This window comes from Zophobas morio, unplaced genomic scaffold, assembly GCF_036711695.1.
Source record: "Zophobas morio isolate AGI-343-1 ecotype UQ-CSIRO unplaced genomic scaffold, CSIRO_AGI_Zmor_V1 ptg000004l, whole genome shotgun sequence".
Lineage (NCBI taxonomy): Eukaryota > Metazoa > Arthropoda > Insecta > Coleoptera > Tenebrionidae > Zophobas > Zophobas morio.
The window spans coordinates 4,984,676-5,012,164 of record NW_026972109.1 but is presented as its reverse complement, the minus strand read 5'-3'; the positions used below and the strand labels follow the sequence as shown (position 1 = coordinate 5,012,164).

At 33.8% G+C, this 27,489-nt stretch overlaps 5 protein-coding genes and 2 long non-coding RNA genes across 9 annotated transcripts; 1 reads left to right on the top strand and 6 right to left on the bottom strand.

Annotated features, from left to right (window-relative positions):
- Positions 1–293: 293 nt before the first annotated feature.
- Positions 294–1,225, bottom strand: LOC135138418 (tetraspanin-7-like). 2 transcript variants are annotated; one of them, XM_064068399.1, is made up of 5 exons: positions 1,140–1,225; positions 909–1,091; positions 688–864; positions 446–643; positions 294–395 (listed from the first exon to the last, which is right to left on the bottom strand). In XM_064068399.1, exons 1-5 carry the CDS (start codon positions 1,197–1,199, stop codon positions 333–335), a joined length of 681 nt encoding a protein of 226 aa, XP_063924469.1. In that variant the 5' UTR covers positions 1,200–1,225; the 3' UTR covers positions 294–332. The 2 variants fall into 2 exon arrangements, with proteins under 2 accessions (XP_063924469.1, XP_063924462.1); XM_064068392.1 differs by having other exon boundaries at positions 909–1,199.
- Positions 1,226–1,551: 326 nt separating this feature from the next.
- Positions 1,552–2,611, top strand: LOC135138433 (tetraspanin-6-like). Its single transcript, XM_064068407.1, has 4 exons — positions 1,552–1,638; positions 1,726–1,923; positions 1,973–2,332; positions 2,386–2,611. Exons 1-4 carry the CDS (start codon positions 1,579–1,581, stop codon positions 2,476–2,478), a joined length of 711 nt encoding a protein of 236 aa, XP_063924477.1. The 5' UTR covers positions 1,552–1,578; the 3' UTR covers positions 2,479–2,611.
- Positions 2,612–5,005: 2,394 nt separating this feature from the next.
- LOC135138398 (putative ZDHHC-type palmitoyltransferase 5) lies at positions 5,006–6,483 on the bottom strand. The gene is made up of 3 exons (XM_064068371.1): positions 6,391–6,483; positions 5,327–6,337; positions 5,006–5,271 (listed from the first exon to the last, which is right to left on the bottom strand). Exons 1-2 carry the CDS (start codon positions 6,397–6,399, stop codon positions 5,783–5,785), a joined length of 564 nt encoding a protein of 187 aa, XP_063924441.1. The 5' UTR covers positions 6,400–6,483; the 3' UTR covers positions 5,006–5,271; positions 5,327–5,782.
- Positions 6,484–13,937: 7,454 nt separating this feature from the next.
- Positions 13,938–14,513, bottom strand: LOC135134287 (uncharacterized). Its single transcript, XR_010281271.1, has 2 exons — positions 14,290–14,513; positions 13,938–14,236 (listed from the first exon to the last, which is right to left on the bottom strand). It is a non-coding gene; the product is annotated as an uncharacterized LOC135134287 (long non-coding RNA).
- Positions 14,514–14,926: 413 nt separating this feature from the next.
- LOC135133703 (cylicin-2-like) lies at positions 14,927–15,298 on the bottom strand. The gene has a single exon (XM_064062186.1). The coding sequence runs from the start codon at positions 15,296–15,298 to the stop codon at positions 14,927–14,929; it is 372 nt and encodes a 123-aa protein (XP_063918256.1).
- A 4,100-nt stretch (positions 15,299–19,398) lies between these two features.
- LOC135138408 (putative ZDHHC-type palmitoyltransferase 5) lies at positions 19,399–20,180 on the bottom strand. Its single transcript, XM_064068381.1, has 2 exons — positions 20,071–20,180; positions 19,399–20,017 (listed from the first exon to the last, which is right to left on the bottom strand). The coding sequence occupies exons 1-2, from the start codon at positions 20,077–20,079 to the stop codon at positions 19,463–19,465; spliced, it is 564 nt and encodes a 187-aa protein (XP_063924451.1). The 5' UTR covers positions 20,080–20,180; the 3' UTR covers positions 19,399–19,462.
- Positions 20,181–21,023: 843 nt separating this feature from the next.
- On the bottom strand, positions 21,024–22,733 carry LOC135134279 (uncharacterized). 2 transcript variants are annotated; one of them, XR_010281270.1, is made up of 5 exons: positions 22,585–22,733; positions 22,011–22,527; positions 21,699–21,953; positions 21,329–21,641; positions 21,024–21,278 (listed from the first exon to the last, which is right to left on the bottom strand). It is a non-coding gene; the product is annotated as an uncharacterized LOC135134279 (long non-coding RNA). The 2 variants fall into 2 exon arrangements; XR_010281269.1 differs by having other exon boundaries at positions 21,329–21,953.
- Positions 22,734–27,489: the final 4,756 nt, after the last annotated feature.

Here is a 27,489-nt window from a genome sequence, read left to right as displayed (position 1 = left end):
ATTGGAAGCTAATAACAAATTTATGATAAGAGATAACGATGACACGTTGCCAGAAATCTGAGTGTCTCTTATTGTTTGGGTGTTTACATAACGCAGAATTCAAGGTTTAAATTTTTCCAACGCGTGGAGATACTGTTTTTTTTTTCTCAATTTTGCCAAGCCTATTTTTATACGAGTACTTTGTTAGTTTGAGAGTACCTTTTGCTTCACAATAAGTACTATACCAATCATTGCCAAGGCTTACAAATATTTGTCGTGATAAAAACCAGGTGATTGTTGAATGAGCCACAGCATGATTTTCTGTAAACTTTAATCACTTATATTTACAAAAGCTACGTGTATTGTCGTTTCTTAATGGCAAGTCGTATGTACCAAGCCAAAATCGCAGTCACCAGCTACAAAAAAAAAGAAAAATAACCAACGAAATCAAACCCGACCTCCTTACCAAAACCGGCGAAAACCCAATGGCCACCCCTCCAATCACCCCCACGTTTTTCTGAATAGTGGCGGAATACACCCCCCCGCACCCCTTTTCGTACGGATTCGTACAAGGATCCTTCATTTCCGCACAACAACTAATCGGCAGAGGCTTATTGAACATGTTCTTCCACCAACTAGGTCCAGTAGCGCCGCAGCAACGAAACTAAAACACCTTTACCAACCACCGACTCCCAAACACAAACTTACGTTTTTCTGAATGTGGTTGATCCGTTTCACCGCAGAGTCGTCGTTAATCCGCACGAAGAGCTTCTCTACCGCTTTCTCCGTTTCGTCGTCGTCTTTGTTGCCAGCGCTCACCAGACCTAGTGCTATGGCTCCAAGGACGATTTGGACGATGAAGAGCATGATGAGGAAGATAGCGTACTACAAAAAAGATTGGAATGAAGAGGAGATAAGTTATTACTTACGTAAATTAAGTAGCTGGGTTTGCGTTTGAACAGGGCCCACAGGCCCCAAGTGGCCATGCTCAGACCCAAGACGCCGATGCCGATGCCGAAACCCCCGATGGATAAGTGAGCGAAGCTCTTGACGCCTTTGTGTTCGTCCACCTCGAGGATGGCACCAAAGGCGAGGAGGATGGCACCGCAGAACTGAAAGCTTGATTGGGGTGGGTGGTGCTGGGGTGGATACGTACTTACAGCGATGACGACGTTCAAAGCCAGGAAAACCAGGTATTTCGTGACTTCAGGAACACCCATTTTGGCTGCTACTGGTGAAATATTGGTGTTTGCGGGTGATGTGAAGGTGATTTATGGCTTTTGTTTGATCAGACTATCAAGGTTAGTCTGCTGGCGTAATTTACGTGGGGCTAACGCAGTGGCGGAGGTATAAAAAAACATCAATGTTAAAACAAAGACAATGTTTTTTTTCAGAGAACACATTCCGCCATTTTGTTTCATTTGACTGTTTTAAAAATAAATATTGCGCAATAAATATGAAACACCTAAAAACCACTTCCGGCAATCTTTATTTAGGTTAATTATCAGTTGGGTTTGCCATGAATATCAGTTCTATTTGCAGGACAGGTGAAGATAAGGATAACACAACAAGTGTCAGTTTATTACCAACTCTGACATTATGTGTTTTATCAAAGAAACTATAAAATTCGCCGTTTTAGCCTTTGGTATAATTTTTCTGGTAAGACGTTATTTATGACATAGACGAAAGGCAACGCCCTGTATTATCTCCGTTATCAGTCCAACTTCCCATTATCTATTTTTGTAGTTGACAGGTGTGGCACTCGTTTCGATCGGTGCCATCTACGAAATCACGTTCAAAGAGCTGAGTATCGTTATTCCAAAATCGTACGACCAACTCTTCTTCATTCCTCATCTGACGGTAGCCGCTGGGGTCCTCATCACTCTCTCTACGTGTTTTGGATGTGGAGGTGCCCTCTCCAACAACCGCTATCTTCTATTCACAGTAAGTCTTTTCATCACTCAACTCAACTCAAAATTGTCAATGGTTCCAGTACGCCGTTCTTCTAATTTGCGTCTTCTTCTTGCAACTGTCCATCGGTATCTTCACGTTCTTGGTAGTCCACGACAAAGAAGACTTATCTAAGAGCGTCAACACAACAACAACTGAGGTCTTCCAGGCTCAGAATGATCCCCGTTTTATCGATTTGCTCCAAGCCGAACTTCACTGTTGTGGAACTTACGGACCCACTTTCTGGAACGAAACGAAGAATCTTCCCTTTCCGCCAAGTTGTTGCACTAGTGACGACTGCAGAGACGTGCACTCACAAGGGTGCCAAACTGCCGTTTTTGTTTTCTTGACAGAGGCGGCACGAGTTGTGGGAATCGCAGTTTTAGCTTTTTCTGTAGCCGAAGTAATTTTTGTTATGTTGGTACAAGGATAAGTTTATTGGAGATGGTTTTGTAGGTAGCGGGGGCTATTCTGACGTTGTACATGGGAAACTTGGTCAAACACAGAAGTAGGAAAAAATACACGGAGGTGATGTTTGAAGAGGAATAATGGAGTTATTGAAGATTTTTATGACAAAAAACAAACTACTGAAACATTTACACAATGTATTTTATGACTGAAACAATTAAGTGCAGTTACATCTACCCTCTATACAAACTCCAATTAAAGTCGAATGTTGAAATCTGCAGTATAATTTACACAAACTTACGTCGCAGTTCATCTGTCTTTTAAAACGAAAATCTGAAGTACGATATTGCAGTTACCGAATTTGCAAAAATTTTAGTACTTACGTATATTGAGTGCAACTGTTGGTACCACTGTTGAAAATGCAAGGCAGACTATTGCAAAAATAAGCATTCGATTCAAAATTTTCATTTTCGTTTCGACTCTTCAACCTGACATTGAACACTGACTTCTTGTTGTGATACGTTACTTAAATAATTTTCTAATCAACAATAGAAAGTAAACATTTTGATTGAACGTCAAAATATGCTTATATTTTTTAAATTAATTACAAGTAAAGATTTGATAATTTATTGCGTATTTGAGATAAGAGTGGAATACGTAATTATATTATATAATTGTGCAAATTATACACGCGATAAAAACATTTTTCACACAAAAATAGCTAATACAATTTCAAGAATATTCTGAAACGTAATTAACGTATCGATAGAGGAAACAACTTTGCAAAAAATAACAATTCAAGGAAAGATACGATTCACAGTAAATAAAATTCGAACTCCGACAACAACAACTGTACAAAAACAAGGACGCCGAGATAAATGCGTATAATGTTAAAAAAGTGAACAATTTTCATAATACATGTACCTGTGCTGTCCGGATTTAATTTTAAATTTCGCGCCGAGAAAAAATATTACCCTTTAAATTGTATCTGCTAAGATAAAACTGATTTTGGCAAATGAGAGCTGATGACGAACTTTTAGAAAAAATGAACAAAATTTGGAAACATTACGAGCTTATTTATATGCACAAGGCAGGAATTTTGAACATTCGTTTAGTTGGTTATGCTTTAATGGATTTTTCTTTTGATGTTTCTACTTTTGTTTATAATTTATAAATGTCTTATTTAAATGTGTTTTTTTGGACTCTCGAAACGACCCTACATAACGTACTGAAGAATTAATCTGATATTTTCCAGACAACCGTGTAAATATTAAATAAAAGCTTCTTTTTACTTTCAGAGCGTAAACTCCGTACGAAACAATAGGTCTCCCGTTTCCGTCTGTCTATCTGTCTGTCTGTATGTCTGTCTGTCTGTCTGTCTGCCGTCTGTCCAGATTTTTACTATACAGATAATCTCCGAAACTACTGAACCAGTTGTGAAATTTTATATGTGTATTACGAATATCGTGTAGATGATCAAAAATTGACTAATCATCCCTACCACCAATTTGTTGACGTCATCTCCAAAATTTACGTAGTAAATATTATTTGGATTTTATAAAATAGCATACTCCTGCACATGCAGTTTAAGAACTTGTGTTGAATTTATATCCTAGACTTCCAGATTTGTGGAAAAAAAATCAAAATTACAACATCTTGTAACTTAACTTTGAAACTGTAAAACCCAATGCTCTGAAATCCTGTAAACATTCCAAAAGCATTTATTATTTCGAATCCAATTCTCATCTGAATGACTCGGGTTTAAGGATTGGATTATTGGATGCTTTAGATGAAATTTCTAAACTGAAATCAGTGGAAAGTAAAATGTTTTTTTTTCATCTACTTAAGGAAGCTTTTTTACTTGTTTTTTCCTCTATTTTAAGGTACTTTATCATGTTTTTAAGTAAACAGGCCAATTTTGACGTAGAGGTTTTTTGTTGCTTTTTTATAAAATAAAAAAAGACAAATTTTGTAGTACAGTTTGTTTAATGCATTTTTTTTTAAAACTTGTGGATTTCTAAAGATTTACGTACGTACGTTCCACCCCACTTTTTTTCCAACTATTGAAGCGTTTTCTACCTGTTTCTTCATCTATGTATTTTTAAATTTAGGAACATGGTAAATCGTTAGTCAAAATTTGTCTGTCTTCTTACACTTTTGCCTAATTTCTTCAAATTTATGAGTGTTTTTTGGAAAAAACCAAGTATGAATTAATTAATCAGTCCTTTCCTATCCGTTGAGGACACAAAATAAACCAAATTTCATTTTCTTTTAATAGCTGATGTTTGTGCTAGTAGTCGAATTCGGCCGAAGCATCAACATAAACAGTCGAAGTTAAGCATATACTGAGAAATTGAAATTGTCCACATTTTTCCCGTTAGTTATCTGCTTAAAATATATTTCATATTTAAAGACGTAGGGGCTGCGGGGATGTTAATTACGCCACTTTATAGAGCTATGTTTGTCTTGGTAGCGTTATGAGAATTTCAAAACCAACATAATTTTTTCAAAACGCCAATGTCGCTAGGAAAACTGAAAATAATAGTAATAATCATTCGACACTGCTCTTTAACATTTTCATGTGAATGTTTATCTGCAGTACCGAATTTTCAACCCTCGTGAATCAGGCCGTCTAGTTGGCTGTGTCCTTCGCGGGATGGATAACCACTTCTACAGTATCAAGAAAATTTATTTTTAACACAGAGAAATATCACTTATATAATTATTAATACTCAGTACTTAGTGCACCTGCATTGACAAAACGAAAAACTAATTATAAAAAAACAAACTTAACAAATTAGAGACAAGTACAAGTTTTAAAACTACACAGTCCCACATTAGGAAAACGGCAACAGTCGGAGCAGTGTCCATTGATGGTACACCGGCGATTCACGCAAGATGGTTTAACCGAAGCACGTGCAAATCTTCGTAAAACTGTAACGAGAAAAATGCGCATTAAACAAAATCAATGTAATTATAATTATCTTACCTTTTTGCTCTTCTGCATCAGAGCACGAGATAGTATTGATCAAAAATACCGCCAAAACTAAAGCAATAATTACAGCGGACTTCATTGTGAGTGAATTCAAGTTCTGAAGACTCGGTCGTGTCGTGAAAGCAACTCGAATGATGCTGCAGAACTGTTGCCGGCGTTTATATATTTGAAATGAGGCCATTTGAACAAGGGGATTCCTCGAGTTCATAGAAATGCAGTTCTGCTTTACCACTCGAGACTATTCTCAGAGGTTAACGTACCATGTGTTACCGTTGGTTAAAAAATCGGTATTATACAAGAGTCTCGTGGGATTGGGTAATTCACCTGGTTCAAGCAAAATTTTGGAATGACGTCAGTGAATTTTAAGTGGGGTGAAAACACAATAGTAGATAATTAAAACTTCATTTAGTCTAAAGCTCATCCACCTCTTGCAAATAACAACACAGAAACTCATATTTCTAGTTCTCTTCTAAGTTCGCTCCAATATGAGGTAAAATCCTGGTGAAACTCAGCATATTCGTCCACCTGTTCGCAAGCCACTCCAACCTCAGATCCTTCCCTTATTAAATATTCGATCATTTCTTTGTCACATCTTTCCCGTATGGCATAATACAATGCTCCGTACCCTTCCTTATCAACTAAATTAACACAAGCTCCTTTTTCAACCAAGTAGCGAACCATGTCAAAATTACGTTTTTTGACAGCGCAAATGAGCGCCGTTGCTCCCAGGAAACTATCATCACCTCGATGTTCTGACAAGTACCTCGCTTTGCTGGTTCCACACAACATTATAAAATTAGAATAAACATCGTTGACCAAGTCTAAAACAAAACCTGTGTCCACCAAATACTTAAATATTTCAAAATGGTCGTGAATTATTGCCAACGTTAGGGCGTTATGTCCCAGAAAATCTCTTTCGTATTTATCTTCTGCTTGTATCCACGACTGCTTCACCTGTTCTAAGTTTCCACTTTTTGCACCACGAAGTAAGGACTCAGAGAAGCGCTAGAACATATTTTTCGAAAAAATATCGATTCGAACTAAAAACAGTGACTTACTTCTGACATTTTTTAAATTTTTGGGTGTTTTCCAGTTGAAAAATAACATTATCAGATAACAGATAACAACTAATCGATGGTTTTGCAACTGATTGTTCGGTATTGACTGGTGACTTGATATGAGGTAGGTTCATCGAAGGTAAATTAATGTGAAGTTTCATTGAGTCTAGGAGTAACATTTTGATGTCACTTGTAACTGCTATAGGGCATGTTGGCGTTATCTGGTCAAACCTTTCTTTGTCAAGATAATGCCAACGTGGTTAGAGAAACGCGTTGACCACTTTGGAGACAGTGAAGACATCGCTGTTTTGTTGATGAATGCATATTCAAAAAAAAGATCACTTACACTTGTGTAAAGTATAAAATCTACAATATATTCGAAGGTATTATCATAGTGTGATAAAAATAATTTGAATGGCATTTAAATAACTTGGAATTCGCTTGACTTTCCTTTAATTATAGCATTTTTGTATTGGTTTATCAGGAAATTGCATAATTAAACTAAGTGCTTTTCCAAGACAAAATATACTGATAAGTAATAACAAATATCACTATCAATGTATCAGGTAATGCAGAATGTGAAACACGTGCGAATTAATTACCTCATGTATTATATTAGTATTTTTCGTCTTTTTTGTCCTTTTTCGTCTTTACCCGTCTGCTTCGTTCTTTTCGTCCTTTTTCGTCCCTTTTCGTCCCTTTTCGTCCTTTTTCGTCCTTTATCGTTCTTTACCGTCGGTGTCGTCCTTTTTCGTCCGTTTTCGTCCTTTCTCATCCTTCCTGGTCCTTTTCGTCGTTGTCGCCCTTTTTCCTCCTATTCGTCCTTTTCGTCTTTATTTGTCCTTTTCGTTATTTTCGTCATTTTCGTCCTTTTCGTCTTTTTCTTGAAAACAGTGCTATGAAAATGTTAGATTTTATATTACGGATCTGCAAGGATCTTGATAGCATCCAGACCTTGTAAGATTTGTATTATTCCCTTGTTAGGACGAAGCTTGAATATTGCTCTCTGGCCTGGTTTCCATACTACAGATATCAATGCACTTCCCTTGAAAACATCCAGAGGAAATTCTGAAGTATCTTTATTTCAAGGAATTGAAACAGTGGCCAGTGAGGAATTGTGCTCAAAATTTTTTGTTAGACAAATTTGCAGTGAGATCGCCAAGTTGTCGTAGGATTAATAGTGATATTGTGTTTTTGTATAAATTGTTACATGGTAAGTTAGACTGTTGCGATTTGCTAAGTAAGCTAAACTTTTATGTTCCGCGGATGAACAGTAGACTTAGGGTCACCTTGTACTGTCACACTCCACGCACTAATGTAGGTAGGAAAAGTTTATATTATCATATATTTACTAATAAATAAATTGGAATTGAGTAGAGATATTGATATTTTCAACTGCAGCTTAAGAACTTTAAATCAAACAGTTGAGAATACATGTAATTCTATTGTTTAATTCTTAAGTTAAGTTGAGATGTTTTGATTAATTTTTATATTTTCATATATATAATCGTCCTATTAATGGAACATTGTATTCTGTTGGGCAATAAATTTTATCTTATCTTATCTTATCTTATCTATTCGTTCTTTTTCGTCGTTTTTCGTCCTTGTTGGTCTTTTTTCGTCCTTTCTCGTCGTTTTTCGTCCTAGTCGTCCTTATTCGTCCTTTTTCGTCCTTTTCATCCTCTTTCTCCCTTAGTCGTCCTTTTCGCCCTTTTCGTCCTTTTTCGTCCTATTCATCCTTTTCGTCCTTATTTGTACTTTTCGTTATTTTCGTCCTTTTCGTGTTTTTTCGTCCATTTCGTCCTTTTTCGTCCGTTTCGTGCTTGTCATCTTTTTTCTTCCCTTTCGCCCTTTTCATCATTATTAGTCTTTTTCGTCATTTTCGTCCTTTTCGTCCTTTGTCGTTCTTTTTCGTCCCTTTTCGTCCTTTTTCGTTCTCTTTCGTCCTTTTCGTCCTTGTCGTCCTTTTTCATCCTATTCGTCCTTTCCGTCCTTATTAGTCCTTTTCGCTATTTTCGTCCTTTTCACCCTTTCCGTCCTTTTTCGTCCTTTTTCGTCCTGTTTCGTCCGTTTTCGTCCTTTTTCGTCCTTATCGTCCTTTTTCTTATTTTATAAAATTTACAAAATATGTACTGTAAACTTTGGAGATGATGTCAACAAATTGTTGGTAGGGATTGTTAGCCAAATTTGGATCGATATTCGTAATACACTTTATTGACGCAATTTTAAATCTTCAGGATTAGAGCAACTTGCCCGTTTCAGACGCGTCCCTAAAACTAATAGCTGCAACGACCGTTTGTGCAGAATCGAGTGTAAATCGAGGCATCCCTCCTACTCTGGAAGATGTGTCAACGGACAATGTGATTGTTCTTAAAATGATATATGCGAATTTAATAAACAATGTTTAAAGTTACATCAATGGTTTTATTTTTAAAACGGGCCAAGCAAACCTGATCCAATTGTGTTCTCTTTTATAATACTTGAGTGCACCTATTTCCAATGAAATATGCGTAAGTTTACGACGCACTTTATGATACTGTTACGAAACGACTCCGGTACGACGCCTATGGGCCGTCGAGAACTTTCTAGTATATACGGAGATGATGACTCATGATCGATGACAGCGGCCGGCGTTGGCTAAAGAAAAGCCCGGAAGCGGAAATCACGATGGGCAACTCAGAAAAACCTCAAAGCGACGTTCTCGATTCATCGAGAGGAACGTATCCGTTTAAATAAAGGCCACCGTCGGGAACGAGGATTATTCGATTTTTAATCACCGATCATCGTAACAATACCTTCGGTTAATTTTAATTGTTTTTCTACAGGACGTTGATTGAATAGGTAGGTATATACATTTACAATGAGATGCTAATTATTGTTAACGAATTGATTATGTCTTTCTTTAGTAAAATAAAAATTAAATTTTAGTTTCATAATTTCCGATATACTTAATACCTGAGAATTTGTATTAGATTCCTCACTATGCAGTCGAGGTAAAAAGCATTCCGCAGTCGTACTGACAGTACCGTGTAGTACTGTCTTTATCAACATTCGTTCCGATACCATGAAATTCATTGTAATTTTTTCACTAATGGTAGTGCTTTTTTGCGTTTCTTATAATGACGCTAAAAATCTAGAAATAACGGGTAAGTGTTTTATTTTAGTGCTGTTTTATGACATTAACAATTTATCATAGGTCACAACAAGAGTGGACCATCTAGAAAATGTAGCCCTACTTGCTGTAGTCGCCACTGTAAAGAAAAGCATGGTACTGATCACACAGGCTTACGCATTAACCAAGAATGTTCTTGTATATATCAAAAGTGAAAGAGTGAGTTCAATAGTTTACTTTTAACTGATACTTAAATGTAAACTCGTCAAATTCGGTTTATTCAAATATGTGTAAGATTTGTTAAATATATATTCTTTGAATTCTTGTAATTGTTTTTGTTTAACTATGCTCCAAACAATTAAAGACGTCATCTCAAAAACGAATTTTGTGTCGCCAATTTTGCAATTTTTCATAATAATGTGCTACATTGACGTTTTCACTTAATTATTTAAGCAATGTCTAAAAAAATAATTATTCTATGTTATCGCCAGTTACGTAACTTTTATGATATTGTAGCTGTTCATAAACGTCAAAAAAATTGTTTTGTAGTGGACACTAAAATGGGAAATAGATATTCAACTTAAAAAATTTCTCTACAATTTTCGGGCAATCTAGCACACATTGTTAAAGTCGCCACATTGGCCACATATGAATTATTGATAAAAAAATTTACCTACACTGATCATTACTGACCAAATAATAGCATAATACTACGTTTTAGATGAAAATTCTAAAGTGAAATCAGTAGAAAGTACAATTTTTTTACATCTATTTAAGCTTTTTTTAACTGATTCTTCATGTATGTATTTTTAGATTCAGAAACATGGCAAATCGTTAGTCAAAATTCGTCTGTCATCTTACACTTTTGCCGAGTTTCTTCAAATTTATGACTGTTTTTGGAAAAAACTGAGTATGAATTAATCAATCAGTCCTTTCCTATGCGTTGAGGACACAAAATCAACCTATTTTCATTTTCGTTTAATCGCTGATTTTTGTGCTAGTAGTCGAATTCGGTCGAAATATAAACATAAACAGTCGAAGTTAAGCATATACTGAGAAATTGAAATTGTCCACATTTTCCCCGTTAGTTATCTGCTTTAAATATATTTCACATTTAAAGACGTAGGGGTTGCGGGGATGTTAATTGCGCCACTTTATACAGCTTTGTTAGTTGTGGTAGCGTCATGAAAATTTCAAAACCTATATCATTTTCTCAAAACGCCAATGTCGCTAGGAAAACTGAAAATAATAGTAATAATCATGCGACACTGCTCTTTAGCATTTTCATGTGAATGTTTATCTGCAGTACCGAATTTTCAACCCTAGTGAATCAGGCCGTCTGGTTGGCTGAGTCCTTCGCAGGATGGATAATCACTTTTACAGTATCAAGAAAAAATATTTTTAGCACAGAGAAATATCACTTATATAATTATTAATACTCAGTACGTAGTGCACCTGCATTGACAACACGAAAAACTAATTGTACAAAAACAAACTTAAAATATTAGAGACAAGTACAAGTTTTAAAACTACATAGTCCCACATTAGGAAAACGGCAACAGTCGGAGCAGTGTCCATTGATGGTACACCGGCGATTCACGCAAGATGGTTTAACCGAAGCACGTGCAAATCTTCGTAAAACTGTAAAGAGAAAAATGTTCATTAAACAAAATCAATGAAATTATTATTATCTTACCTTTTTGCTCTTCTGCATCAGAGCACGAGATAGTATTGATTAAAAATACTGCCAAAACTAAAGCAATAATTACGGCGGACTTCATTGTGAGCGAATTCAAGTTCTGAAGACTCGGTCGTGTCGTGAAAGCAACTCGATGCTGCAGAACTGTTGCCGGCGTTTGTATAGTTGAAGTGAGGCCATTTGGACAAGGGGATTCCTGGAGTTCACAGAAATGCAGTCCTGTTGTACCACTCGAGACTTGTTTTTGTATGCTGATGCACACTTAGAACGAAAACGATAACACTTACTCCAGAGGTTAACGTACCATGTGTTACAGTAGGTTAAGAAATCGGTATTATGCAAAAGTCTCGTGGGATTGGTGAATTCACCTGGTTAAAGCAAAATTTTGGAATGACGTCAGTGAATTTTAAGTGGGGTGAAAACACAATAGTAGATAATTAAAACTTTGTTTATTCAAAAGCTGATCCACCTTTTACAAATAACAACACCGAAACTCATATTTCTAGTTCTCTTCTAAGTTCGCTCCAATATGAGGTAAAATCCTGGTGGAACTCAGCATATTCGTCCACCTGTTCACAAGTCACTTCAACCTCAGATCCTTCCCTTATTAAATATTCGATCATTTCTTTGTCACATCTTTTCCGTATGGCATAATACAATGCTCCGTACCCTTCCTTATCAACCAAATTAACACAAGCTCCTTTTTCAACCAAGTAGCGAACCATGTCAAAATTACGTTTTTTGGCAGCGCAAATGAGCGCCGTTCCTCCCAGGAAACTGAACATGGCGGGCAAGCGAGGCGCTGCCTCCTCTGCTGAGTGCAAAAAGTGTAAAAAACCAGTTGTAGATGCGGCTACATGTGCAAATTGTGGGGGCAAATAGCACCCCAGCTGTGGAGAAATAGTGGCAAAATATTTCGACGATAAACATTTTGAATGTTGTGAAAAACAGGAAACGAATGAAGATGCGGTGTTCTTGGACGCTATTGAGAATCTCCCTGGTACAGAAATGGATGCAGGATATTTCTCCTATATCATCAAAGGAAAAGATTGCATTATACAAGATCTTCGTGAGACCATTATATTCCAAAGGAAACTTATCGAATCGTTATTAAATGGGAAAGACCCTGAACCGATAGAGGACACCAAAAAAGAAAAGAAGTTGCAGACAAAAGCAAACCCTAAAAAAATAGACGGCTTGTTGACCTCCGATAAACCAGCTGACCTACAACCGATACGGAAATAAAAAGCAGCAAAGTACATTGACCTATCAAAATGTGGAAAATATACATGAAACACGTAAAGAGGCTGAAAATAGCAGAGAAACCAGAGACCAAGAAAATACCCGGCAAAACATTACAGAAAATTGGAGTGTGTTTGAGAACAAAAAGAACAAAAAAAGAAAACCTCCTGTAATTGGGAAATCAGTAGAACCATCATTGACGGGAATAAAGTCTGTACCAAAAGCATCGTCCCTTTTTGTATTTAGACTCGACCCAGTGACCACTTGCGAAGATTTGATCAAGTATCTAGAAAAAGATTTCCCAGAAGTCACTTGTGAAAAATTAAGATCCAAGTATCCTAGTTGTTATTCATCTTTCAAAGTTACTATCTACCACCATAATACATCGACCGCTTTAAAACCCCTTACCTGGCCAAATGGTATTTTGGTTACGAGGTTTTTTCAAAAGTACCGAACACCTCAAGAGAACGAGTAGCACCAACACAGGAAACATTGACGTGGGCTGAAAAGGCGGAACATGTAACATAGCAAAACAGCAAATTAGTGGAACATGCACACCTCCTTGGTCTGCTTTGACCTCAGCAAGGCCTTCGATTGTGTCGATCATGGAAACCTTCTCGAAAAATTGGCACACTATGGAATTCGGGGAACTGCTTGGTCATTTTTCGAATCTTACTTGGGAAACAGACAACAAAAAGTTGTTGTTGCCAATGAAGAGTCACTATATCGTAACGTGAAATATGGCGTAAAATAAATCGATGCAATTCTGTTCGCAGATGATACCACCAGTATAGTCTCTGACAAGGATCCTGTTAGACTTAAAGAACTAATAAACGAAAGGAAACAGAACATAAAAACTTGGTTCAATACAAATGGACTATGTCTTAACAAGAATAAGACGCAGGAATTATTCCTATCGACAAATCCCATTTTGCTAAATGGAAAAAATATTAAACTTCTAGGTATAACGATAGACGATGGTTTAAACTGGCAAGCACACATCAACCAAGTTTCTTCTAAATTAGCTAGCACCATTTTTCTCCTGAGAAAATTACGACCCTTACTGAGCTTCAGTTTACTCCTTTCAGCCTATCACGCTCTGTTCCAGTCTCGTCTTATGTATGGTATATTGATTTGGGGAAGTAGTAGTTATGCGATTAAAATATTCCGACTCCAAAAACGAGCGGTCAGAATTCTTTCAAATGCCAGCTTACGTGACCATTGCAAGCCCTTGTTCCTAAAATGTGGCATCTTAACATTTCCATGTCTTTACATCATTAGTATGCTAATTGCAATCCATAAGAAGAAGAAAACGATGGTTAAAAATTCAGATGTTCACTCGTATAATACTAGACAAGCTCAGCACATCAAAACTGCTAAATACAAATTCACAAAATCCATTAAAAACTCCTTGGACATAAGTATGTATAATAATCTCCCAGAATCATACAAAAACCTTCCACAGACAACGTTCAAACACAAAATAACGAAACATTGTAAAATGCACAATTTTTACTCGGTAGATGAATACAAACAAAACACCCCCTATACATTTATAAAGTATGTGTCGATCTTAAATAGTTATATGTGGAGGTTTTGTTGACCAAGTCTAAAACAAAACCTGTGTCCACCAAATACTTAAATATGTCAAAATGATCGTGAATTATTGCCAACGTCAGGGCGTTATGTCCCAAAAAATCTCTTTCGTATCTATCTTCTGCTGGTATCCACGACTGCTTCACCTGTTCTAAGTTTCCATTTTTTGCACCACACAGGAGTGACTCAGAGAAGTGCTAGAACATATTTTTCGAAAAAATATCTATTCAAACTAAAGAGAGCGACTTACTTCTGACATTTTCTAAATTTTTGGGTGTTTTTCAGTTGAAAAATAACATTATCAGATGACAGATAACAACTAATCAGTGGTTTTGCAATTGATTATTCGGTATCGACTGGCGACTTGATATGAGGTAGGTTCATCGAAGGTAAATTAATGTGAAGTGTCATTGGGTCTAGAAGTAACATTTTGATGTCACTTGTAACTGCTATAGGGCATGTTGACGTTATCTGGTCGAACCCTTTTTTGTCTAGATAATGCCAACGTGGTTGGCGAAACGCGTCGACAACTTTGGAGACAGTGCAGAGATCACTGTTTTGTTGATGAATGCATTATAAAAAAAAAGATCACTTACACTTATGTAAAATATAAAATCTACAATATATTCGAAGGTGTTTTCATAGTGTGATAAAAATAATTTGAATGGCATTTAAATAACTTGGCGTTCGCTTGACTTTCCTTTAATTATAGCATATTTTGTACTGGTTTATCAGAAAATTGCATAATTAAACTACGTGCTTTTCCAACACAAATGATACACTGATAAGTAATAACAAATATTACTATCAACTGACAATGGATGAGCAAATTTTCCAGGTAATGCAGAACGTGAAACACGTGCGAATTAATTACCTCATGTATTATATTAGTATTTTTCATCCTTTTTGTCCTTTTTCGTCCTTATCCGTCTGCTTCGGCCTTTTCGTCCTTTTTCGTCCCTTTTCGTCCTTTTTCGTCCTTCTTTGTGCTTCATCGTTTTTTTCGTTCTTTTCGTGCTTTTTCGTCCCTTTTCGTCATTTTTCGTCCTTTTTCGTGCTTCTTCATTTTCGTCCTTTTCGTCCTTTTTCGTTCTTTTCGTCCTTTTCGTTGTTTTTCGTTCTTTATTGTCCGTTTGGTCATTTTTCGTCTTTTTTCGTCCTTCTTCGTTGAATTTCGTCATTTTCATCCTTTTCGTCCTTTTTTGTCCTGTATCGTCCTTTTTCGTTCCTTTTCGTCCTTTTTCATCCTCTTTCGTCATTTTCGTCCTTGTCGCCCTTTTTTCTTCCTATTCATCCTTTTCGTCCTTATTTGTCCTTTTCGTTATTTTCGTCATTTTCATCCTTTTCGTCCTTTTTCTTGAAACCAGTGCTATGAAAATGTTAGATTTTATATTACGGATCTGCAAGGATCTTGATAACATCCAGACCTTGAAAGATTTGTATTATTCCCTTGTTAGAACGAAGCTTGAATATTGCTCTCTGGCCATACTACAGATATCAATACACTTCCCTTGAAAACATCCAAAGGAAATTCTTGAAGTATTTTTATTTCAAGGAATTGAAACAGTGGCCAGTGAGGAATTGTGCTCAAAATTTTTTGTTAGACAAATTTGCAGTGAGATCGCTAAGTTGTCGTAGGATTAATAGTGATATTGTGTTTTTGTATAAATTGTTACATGGTAAGTTAGACTGTTGCGATTTGCTAAGTAAGCTAAACTTTTATGTTCCGCTGTTGAACAGTAGACATAGGGTCACCTTGTACTGTCACACTCCACGCACTAATGTAGGTAGGAAAAGTTTATATTATCATATATTTACTAATAAATAAATTGGAATTAAGTAGAGATATTGATATTTTCAACTGTTGGTTAAGAACTTTAAATCAAACAGTTGAGGATACATGTAATTATATCATTTAATTCTTAAGTTAAGTTGAGGTGTTTTGACTACTTTTTAATATTTTCATATGTATATATAATTGTCCTATTAATGGAACTTTTTATACTGTTGGGCAATAACGTTTATCTTATCTTATCTTTTCGTCCTTTTTCGTCCATTTCATTCTTTTTCGTCCTTTTTCGTCCTGGTCGTCCTTTTTCGCCCTATTCGTCCTTTTCGTCCTTATTAGTCCTTTTCGTTATTTTCGTCCTTTTCACCCTTTTCGTCCTTTTTCGTCCTTTTTCGTCTTTTTTCGTCCTTTTTCGTCCTTTTTCTTATTTTATAAAATTTACAAAATATGTACTGTAAACTTGGGAGATAATGTCAACAAATTGTTGGTAGGGATTGTTAGCCAAATTTGGATCATCTACACGATATTCGTAATACACTTTATTAACGCAATTTTAAATCTTCAGGTTTAGAGCAACTTGCCCGTTTCAGACGCGTCCCTAAAAGTAATAGCTGCAACGACGGTTTGTGCAGAATCGAGTGTAAATCGAGGCATCCGTCCTACTCCGGAAGATGTGTCAACAGACAATGTGATTGTTCTTAAAATGATACATGCGAATTTAACAAACAATGTTTTAAGTTACATCAATGGTTTTATTTTTAAAACAGGCCAAGCAAACCTAATCTAATTGTGTTCTCTTTTATATTACTTAAGTGCACTTATTTCCAATAAAATATGCGTAAGTTTACGACGCACTTTATGATACTATTACGAAACGGCTCCGGTACGACGCCTATGTGCCGTCGAGAACTTTCTAGTATATACGGAGATGATGACTCATGATCGATGACAGCGGCCGGCGTTCGCTAAAGAAAAGCCCGAAAGCGGAAATCACGATGGGCAACTCAGAAAAACCTCGAAGCGACGTTCTCGATTCATCGAGAGGAACGTATCCGTTTAAATAGAGGCCACCGTCGGGAACGAGCGTTATTCGATTTTTAATCACCGATCATCGCAACAATAGCTTCGGCTAATTTTAATTGTTTTTCTACAGGACGTTGATTGAATAAGTATATACATTTACAATGGGATGCTAATTAATGTTAACGAATTGATTATGTCTTTCTTTAGTAAAATAAAAATTAAATTTTAGTTTCATAATTTCCGATATACTTAATACCTGAGAATTCGTATTAGATTCCCCACTATGCAGTCGAGGCAAAAAGCATTCCGCAGTCGTACTGACAGTACCGTGTAGTACCGTCTTTATCAACATTCGTTCCGATACTATGAAATTCATTGTAATTTTTTCACTAATGGTAGTGCTTTTTTGCATTTCTTATAATGACGCTAAAAATCTAGAAATAACGGGTAAGTGTTTTATTTTAGTGGTGTTTTATGACATTAACAATTTTTCATAGGTCACAACAAGAGTGGACCATCTAGAAAATGTAGCCCTAGTTGCTGTAGTCGCCACTGTAAAGAATCACATGGTACTGATCATGCAGGTTTATGCATTAATCAAGAATGTTCTTGTATATATCAAAAGTGAAAGAGTGAGTTCAATAGTTTACTTTTAACCGATTTTTAAATGTAAACTCGTCAAACTCGCTTTATTCAAATATGTGTAACATTTGTTAAATATATATTCTTTGAATTCTTGAAATTGTTTTTGTCTAACTGTGCTCCAAACAATTAAAGACGTCATCTCAAAAACGAATTTTGTGTCGCCAACTTTGCAATTTTTCATAATAATGTGCTACATTGACGTTTTTAATTAATTATTTAAGCAATGTCTAAAAAAATAATTAATCTATGTTATCGCCAATTACGTAACTTTTATGATATTGTAGCTGTTCATAAACGTCAAAAAAATTGTTTTGTAGTGGACACTAAAATGGGAAATAGATATTCAACTTAAAAAATTTCTCTACAATTTTCGGGCAATCTAGTACACATTGTTAAAGTAGCCACTTTGGCCACATATAAATTATTGATAAAAAAATTCAACATTTACCTACACTGATCATTAGTGACCAAATAATAGCATAATACAACGTTTTAGATGAAAATTCTAATGTGAAATCAGTAGAAAGTACTTTTTTTCCATCTATTTAAGCTTTTTTTAACTGTTTCTTCATCTATGAATTTTTAGATTTAGAAACATGGTAAACCGTTAGTCAAAATTCGTCTGTCATCTTACACTTTTGCCGAATTTCTTCAAATTTATGAGTGTTTTTTGAAAAAAACTGTGTATGAATTAATCAATCAGTCCTTTCCTATGCGTTGAGGACACAAAATCAACCAATTTTCATTTTCTTTTAATCGCTGATTCTTGTGCTAGTAGTCGAATTCGATCGAAGTATAAACATAAACAGTCGAAGTTAAGCATATACTGAGAAATTGGAATTGTCCACATTTTAGCGTTAGTTGTCTGGTTGAAATATATTTTATATTTAAAGACGTAGAGGTTGCGGGGATGTTAATTGCGCCACTTTATACAGCTTTGTTAGTTGTGGTAGCGTCATGAAAATTTCAAAACCTACATAATTTTTTCAAAACGCCAATGTGGATAGGAAAACTGAAAATAATAGTAATAATCATCCGATATTGCTCTTTAGAATTTTCATGTGAATGTTTATCTGCACTACCGGATTTTCAACCCTAGTGAATCAGACCGTCTCGTTGGCTGAGTCTTTCGGGGGATGGATAATCACTTTTACAGTATCAATAAAATTTATTTTTAGCACAGAGAAATATCACTTATACAATTATTAATACTCAGTACGTAGTGCACATGCATTGACAACACGAAAAACTAATTATAAAAAAAAACAAACTTAAAAAATTAGAGACAAGTACAAGTTTTAAAACTACACAGTCCCACGTTAGGAAAACGGCAACAGTCGGAGCAGTGTCCATTGATGGTACATCGGCGATTCACGCAAGATGGTTTAACCGAAGCACGTGCAAACCTTCGCAAAACTGTAACGAGAAAAATCAGAATTAAACAAAATCAATGGAATTATAATTATCTTACCTTTTTGTTCTTCTGCATCAGAGCACGAGATAGTATTGATTAAAAATACTGCCAAAATTAAAGCAACAATTACAGCGGACTTCATTGTGAGTGAATTCAAGTTCTGAAGACTCGGTCGTGTCGTGAAAGCAACTCGATGCTGCAGAAATGTTGCCGGCGTTTATATAATAGAAATGAGGCCATTTGGACAAGGGGATTCCTGGAGTTCACAGAAATGCAGTCCTGCTGTACCACTCGAGACTTGGTTTTGTATGCTGATGCACAGAGCGAAAACGATAACACTTACTCGCAGAGGTTTATTGTACCATGTGTTACCGTAGGTTAAAAAATCGGTATTATACAAAAGTCTCGTGGGATTGGGGAATTCACCTGGTTCAAGCAAAATTTTGGAATGACGTCACTGAATTTTAAGTGGGGTGCAAACACAATAGTAGATAATTAAAACTTTGTTTATTCAAAAGCTGATCCACGTTTTACAAATAACAACACCGAAACTCATATTTCTAGTTCTCTTCTAAGTTCGCTCCAATATGAGGTAAAATCCTGGTGGAACTCAGCATATTCGTCCACCTGTTCACAAGTCACTTCAACCTCAGATCCTTCCCTTATTAAATATTCGATCATTTCTTTGTCACATCTTTTCCGTATGGCATAATACAATGCCCCGTACCCTTCCTTATCAACCAAATTAACAGAAGCTCCTTTTTCAACCAAGTAGCGAACCATGTCAAAATTACGTTTTTTGACAGCGCAAATGAGCGCCGTTGCTCCCAGGAAACTATCATCACCTCGATGTTCTGACAAGTACCTTGTTTTGGTGGTTCCACACAACATTATAAAATTAGAATAAACATCGTTGACCAAGTCTAAAACAAAACCTGTGTCCACCAAATACTTAAATATGTCAAAATGGTCGTGAATTATTGCCAACGTTAGGGCGTTATGTCCCAGAAAATCTCTTTCGTATTTATCTTCTGCTTGTATCCACGACTGCTTCACCTGTTCTAAGTTTCCACTTTTTGCACCACGAAGTAGGGATTCAGAGAAGTGCTAGAACATATTTTTCGAAAAAATATCGATTCGAACTAAAAACAGTGACTTACTTCTGACATTTTCTAGGTTTTTGGGTGTTTCCAATTGAAAAATAACATTATCAGATGACAGATAACAACTAATCAGTGGTTTTGCAACTGATTATTCGGTATCGACTGGCGACTTGATATGAAGTAGATTAATCGAAAGTAAATTAATGTGAAGTTTCATTGGGTCCAGAAGCAACATTTTGATGTCACTTGTAACTGCTATAGGGCATGTTGGCGTTATCTGGTCAACCTTTCTTTGTTTAGATAATGCCAACGTGGTTGGCGAAACGCGTCGACAACTTTGGAGACAGGAAAACATCACTGTTTTGTTGATGAATGCATATTCAAAAAAAAGATCATTTACACTTATGTAAAATATAAAATCTACAATATATTCCAAGGTGTTATCATAAAAATAATTTGAATGGCATTTAAATAACTTGGAATTCGCGTGACTTTCCTTTAATTATAGCATTTTTGTATTGGTTTATCAGAAAATTGCGTAATTAAACAAAGTGCTTTTCCAAGACAAATGATATACTGATAAATAATAACAAATATCACTATCAACTGACACTGTGTCAGTAAATTTTCCAGGTAATGAAGAACGCGAAACACGTGCCAATTAATTAGCTCATACATTATTATATAAGTATTATATTGTATATAGTACTATAAAATTATTGGGTCACTAATGATCAGTGTAGGTAGATGTTGATTTTTTTTTTTTTTTTAATGGAATATTCCCATTTTAGTGTCCACTACAAAACAATTTTTTTGACGTTTATGAACCATTACAATATTACAAAGGTTACCTAACTGGCGATAACATAAAATAATATTTTTTTTAGTCATTGCTTCAATAATTAAGTGAAGACGTCAGTGTCACATATTATGAAAAACTGCAAAGTTGACGACACACAATTCATTTTTGAGATGACGTCTTTGTTTGGAGCACAGTTAAACAAAAAAAATTCAAGAATTCAAAAAAATATATTTAACAAATGAAACACATTTGAATAAACTGACAACAAAAATTCCGAGTTTGGCGAGTTTATTTTAAATATCGGTTAAAAGTAAACTATTAAAGTCACTCTTTTACTTTTGATATATACAAGAACATTCTTGATTAATGCATAAACCTGCATGATCAGTCCCATGCGATTCTTTACAGTGGTGACTACAGCCAGTAGGGCTACATTTTCTAGATGATCCACTCTTGTTGTGACCTATGATAAATTGTTAACGTCATAAAACAACACTAAAATAAAACACTTACCCGTTATTTCAAGATTTTTAGCGTCATTATAAGAAACGCAAAAGAGTACTACTATTAGTGAAAAAATTACAATGAATTTCATGGTAGCTGAACGAATGTTGATAAAGACGGTACTACACGGTACTGTCAGTACGACTGCAGAATGCTTTTTACCTCGACTGCGTAGTGGGGAATCTAATACAAATTCTCCGGTAATAAGTATATCGGAAATTATGAAACTCAAGTTTATTTTTTATTTTACTAAAGAAAGACATAATCAATTCGTTAACATTAATTAGCATCTCATTGTAAATGTATATATTCAATCTACGTCCTGTAGAAAAACAATTAAAATTAACCGAAGGAATAATAAACTGCGTCGTAAACTTACGCATATTTTGCTGGAAATAGGTACACTTAATAATATAAAAGAAAACACAATTCCTGTTTCAAAAATAAAACCGCTGATGTAACTTTATACATTGTTTATTAAATTCGCATTTATCATTTTAAGAACAATCACATTGTCCGTTGATGCATCTTCCGGAGTAGGATGGATGCCTCGATTTACACTCGATTCTGCACAAACGGTCGTTGCAGCTATTGCTTTTAGGGGCTCTTCTGAAACGGGCAAGTTGCTCTAAACCTGAAGATGTAAAATTGCGTTAATAAATTGCTTCGTGTTTATAAATAAACTCATTACCTTCTTCCTCTGATGTCGGTGATGAATGAACAAATGCAGTGCAGATTACTGCAATTAAAACCAAAATAAACATTAGCTTCATGGTAGTGGATAAAGTCACCGCAAACGTAACACTGATGCGAGAAGTCTGCAGATTCGTTTTATACTAATCTCGGCCAAACGCGGGGAATCCTTGCGTTCAATAATAATAATACTCAGAATCGCTAAGCAAATAATAACACGCTTAATCTGAATGTTTACAGAATTTATTGACAAGATATTATGCATTGTGCAATTGAAAACGATGGGGTTTTCTTGACAGTTGTGTTTGTAACAATAAAAAAAGTTGTCGATTTTAAGAAAGTTTTATTTCTTTTTGTGTCAGTTTACCAACATTTACATGTTATAGCACTGCTACAATAACTCAAACCACCATTAGTGCAACAACCTCTGCAGTCTTCGTCAATAGTGCACGATTGGTAACGACAATGGGTATAAAGCGTCGAACGTGGAACTCTTGAGGTCCGTCTATCTACAACTATAAAATACTGGATTAATAACACTGTTAAACAATTATCCGTGAAGTAAAACTTACAACTTTTGTAGTCATCGGGTTCATAATAACCAGCTGCAGCTAAACCTAAAACTACAACTAAAATAGTTGTAAAAACGTAAATCTTCATTTTGGGTTTGGTGAACGTAGAGCGGTTTTCTTCTTGTACGATTAATCAAAGACGAACGCCAGCTTTTATATGTTCATAGTGGGAATAAGGGATTCCTGTTCTTATCCGAACGTGACCTTACCGTAATATTTTTTAACGGTGCTTAACTCATTACTGCGTTTTTGTTATTCACAATAATAAATTTCCCGAGAGTCTTCTGCGATAAGTTGAAATAGAAACCGTATCGTTTCGACCAAACTTTCCTGGTTTTTGGTATTTTGTACTATTTTATATATTATATATATTTATTTCCCAAGCGAAATTTTGGAGATGTTTTAAAGTTACCACAATATTTCTTAGATTTGCTTAAACAACAGGTGGCTCAAAAAATTAATGAGACCATTTTACACTAAATAAAATAAGTCAGAAAATGGAGAAAGGAGGTGGACGGGGGTAAATTTAGATTTTTTCTAGTTTTATAAGCAAGCAGTAGCACCGCCCACCCACCCCTTCTTCGTTCCAGTAACTACCCTTAATATTGTACAGTCCTAGGGTAGCAAATTTTAGCAGCGCCCACCCACCCTTTTTTTTCTTAGAAGATATGTCATTTACCAAAATGAATCTTATCTTAACTAAATCTTGAAAAATCTAAAAAATTTAAAACTGAAAAATCTAATAAGTTTTTATAATTGAAAAGCTGCAAAATTTTCAAATTAAAAATTGGAAAAATTAATAAAATTCAAATTGAATACTCAAAAAAATTGTAAACCGAAAACTATAAAAATGAAAAATTGGAGAAACGAAAAATTAACATATAAAGAATTTAAATAGAAGAGATAAAACTCGAAAAACTGAAAAATCGAAAAATTTAAAGAAATAAAAATTGGGAAATTAAAGCAATGGTAAAATGGGAAAACTGCAAAATAAAATTCATAAAATGGAATGACTGAAAAATCGGAAAATTCGAAAAACTGAGGTATCAAAAAATTTAAATATTTAAAATGCGAAAGTGAAAAAATGCAAAAATTTAAGAAACGAAAATTTTAAAGTTGAAAATTTCAAAGCTGCCGAAACTGAAAAATTGAAAACCAGAAAAAAACTGAAAAGTCGGGACATTGTGAGACAATGAAAAATTAAAAACACTAGAAATTTAATGAAAAAAAAATCGAAAAAGCCATGCATTGAAACATCAAAAAATTAACAAATTTTAAATTGAATACTGAAAAATCGTAACATCGAAAAATCGCAATAGAGATCGAACAATTTTAATTATAAAAACGAAAAATTGAGAAATCGTAAAATCGAAAAACCGAAAAATCAAAAAATCGAAAATTGAAAACTCGAAAAATTTAATTTGAAGAAATGAAAAATTGGGAAATTAAAAAAATGGTAAAATGGAAAAACGGCAAATAAAATTCATAAAATGGAATAACCGAAAAATCGGAAAATTCGAAAAACTGAGATATCAAAAAATCAAAAAATTAAAATATTTAACATACGAAACTCAAAAAAATGCAAAAATATAAGAATCGAAAATTTTAAAGTTGAAAATTTCAAAGCTGCCGAAACTGAAAAATTGAAAACCAGAAAAAAACTGAAAAGTCGGGACATTGAGAAAATGAAAAATTATAAACACTAGAAATTTAAAGAAAAAAAAATCGAAAAAGCCATGCATTGAAACATCAGAAAATTAACAAATTTCAAATTGAATACTGAAAAATCGTAACATCGAAAAATCGCAAAAGAGATAGAAAAATCGCAAAAGAGATCGAAAAATTTTAATTATAAAAACTAAAAATTGAGAAATCGTAAAATCGAAAAACCGAAAAATCAAATAATCGAAAATTGAAAAATCGAAACATTTAAAGAAATGAAAAATTTGGAAATTACAAAAATGGTAAACTGGAAAAACTGCAAAATAAAATTCATAAAATGGAATGACTGAAAAATTCGAACAACTGAAATATCAAAAATCAATAAATTAAAATATTTAACATACGAAACTCAAAAAAATGCACACATTAAAGAAACGACAATTTTAAAGTTGAAAATTTCAAAGCTGCCGAAACTGAAAAATTGAAAACCAGAAAAATTCATGGAAAGAAAATTGAAAAGTCGGGACATTGAGAAAACGAAAAATTAAAAACACTAGAAATTTAAACAAAAGAAAAATCGAAAAAGTCATAAATTGAAACATCAGAAAATTAAAAAATTTCAAATTGAATACTGAAAAATTGTAACATCGAAAAATTGCAAAATAGAGATCGAAAAATTTTAATCATAAAAACGGAAAATTGAGAAACCGTAAAATCGAAAACTCGAAAAATTTAATTTGAAGAAATGAAAAATTCAAAAATTGAACAGACAAAATTTAAGAATTTCAAACTGAGTGCTCGAAAAATTACAAACAAGATCGAAAAATGGAATGAATGAAAAACACGAAAATCCAAAAACTGAGATATCGTAAAATTGAAAAACTGAAAAGTTTCAAACTTAAAAAAAGAAAAATAAAACAATAAAAATGAAGAAATAAAAAAATGAAAAGTTGAAAAATTCTAAATTGCAACAACAAAAAATTGAAAATTTTAAATATTTAAACACATGAAAAATTGGAAAATTCGAGATTCAAAAAATTATGAAGTTTAAAAATGTCAAATTGAACACTCGAAAAATTGTAAAACCGAAAAATAGTCGAGAAGCCGAGAAATTGAAAAATCGAGCAATCTAAAAATCGAGAAATCGAAATAGCCTGAAATCCAAAAATTGGAAAATTAAACTCTGAAAAAATTGAAAAATTTAAATTAAAAAAAAAATGAAAAATCGAAAAAAAAATCAAAAACTAGAAAAATTTAAAAAGAGAAAAATTGAAAATCTAAAACGTTTAAAAAACTTAAAAAAAAAACGGAAAATGAAAAAACCAAAAATTGAAAAACGAAACATTGAGAAAATCGAGAAAATGAAGAATGCGAAAACTGAAATGTGGAAATGTGGAATGTGGAAATCATCAAAAGAAATAATAGTCGAAAAGTCGAAAAATTGGACAATTTAAATTAAAAAAAAATTGAAAAATAGAAAAATCAAAACATCAAAATCACGATAAATCAAGAAATTGACGAAAATGAAAAATCAAAAAATTTTAAAACAGAAAAATTGAAAAATCGCAAAATGTAAAATTTAAAAAACGACAAACTGAAGAATCGAAAACCTGAAAAATAGAAAAAGAACACAAGAAATCGGGAAATCGAAAATCTAAAATTTAAGGAATTAAAAAATTAAAATATCAAAATAAGAATCGAAAAATTGAAAAATCTTAAAAGTCAGATTTCGAAAAATTGATTATTCGATAAATCGAAGTTTAAAAATGTCAAATTGATTACTCGAAAAATTGTAAAACCGAAAAATGGAATAATTGAAAAACTTCAATAAAAAAAAATATCTGAAAATTTCAGATAAAAGAAATTGAAGAGAAAAATTCTTAAGTTGAAAAATTAAAAATTGTAAAAACTGAAAATTTGAAATGTAAAATTGGGAAATCGAGACAGTAGACATCGGAAAAAGCCTAAAAACCGAAAAATCCAAAAATTTAAAGAAATAAAAAATAAAAAAAATTCAAACTGGTTCCCCGAAAAATCATAAAAATGGGAAGTAGAAAAATGGAAAACCAAATCTTGATAAAAGGAAAAATCAGAAAATATATAAAAATTGAAAACTCGGAAAAATGGAAAATGAGAATTTGAAGGAACAAAAAATTTAAAAAGTGGAAAATTCAAAAGTTGCAAAAATTAAAAATTGGGAAATTTAAAAGTCGAAAAATGAAAACTCGAAAAATTGAAAAATCGAAAAACATTAAAAACGAAAAATCGAGAAACTAAAAAATTGAAGATTCAAAAAATCGGAAAATTAAATTATTTACAATTCATAACTCCCAAAAATGCAAAAATTGGAGAAGTGCATATTTTAAAGTTGAAAAAGTCAAAGTTGCAAAAACTAAAAAATTGAAAACTAGAAATATTCATGAAAAGAAAAATTGAAAAATCGGAACATTGAGAAAACGGAAAATTAAAAACACTGAAAATTGAAAAATCCAAAAATTTAAATTATTGAAACATTCAAAAATTGAAGAGACATTTAAAAATTTCAAACTGAAGGCTCGAAAAACTGCAAAATCGAAAAATGGAATGAATTAAAAATAAGAAAAACGGATAAACTGACATCGTAAAATCGAAAATTCGGAACATTTAAAGGAATGAAAAATTGAGAAATTCAAAATTAAAAAGTTATACTCCTAAAATTTAAAAATGTGAAACTGAATGCTTGAAAAATTGTAAAACCCAAAAATGAAATACCTGAAAAACTTCAATCATCAAAAACTTGAAAAAAACGAAAAATTAAGATATGTAAAATAAAAATTGAAAAACAAAAATTAAAAAATTTAAAATATCAAGTACTAAAGTCGCGATCTTTTCTATCGAACCACTCCCTAGTGTAAATTTTCAAAATTTGTTTGGTGTAAGTGACCTTGACGGGTTTCTGGGGGAAAACATATGTGTCAAAAATTTGACAGGTTATACAGACCCCATTGTCAATGTAGATATTTTATTTTAATAAACAGATGAACAGAACATACAGTGTGCACGGGATACAGTGAGGCATAGCTGAGGGCAACCGAAATATTCGTGTTGTGCTAGTTTCGATTGCCATATCAACTACAGCTACCAACCGCGTTCGGCGTAAAGTACTAGATGACAGGGCTACCAACTTGACTTTTTATCGAGTGGTTCCGTAGAAATGACCGCTACTGTATATGTGAAAATTTCAGCAAAAAAATTTGAAGATAA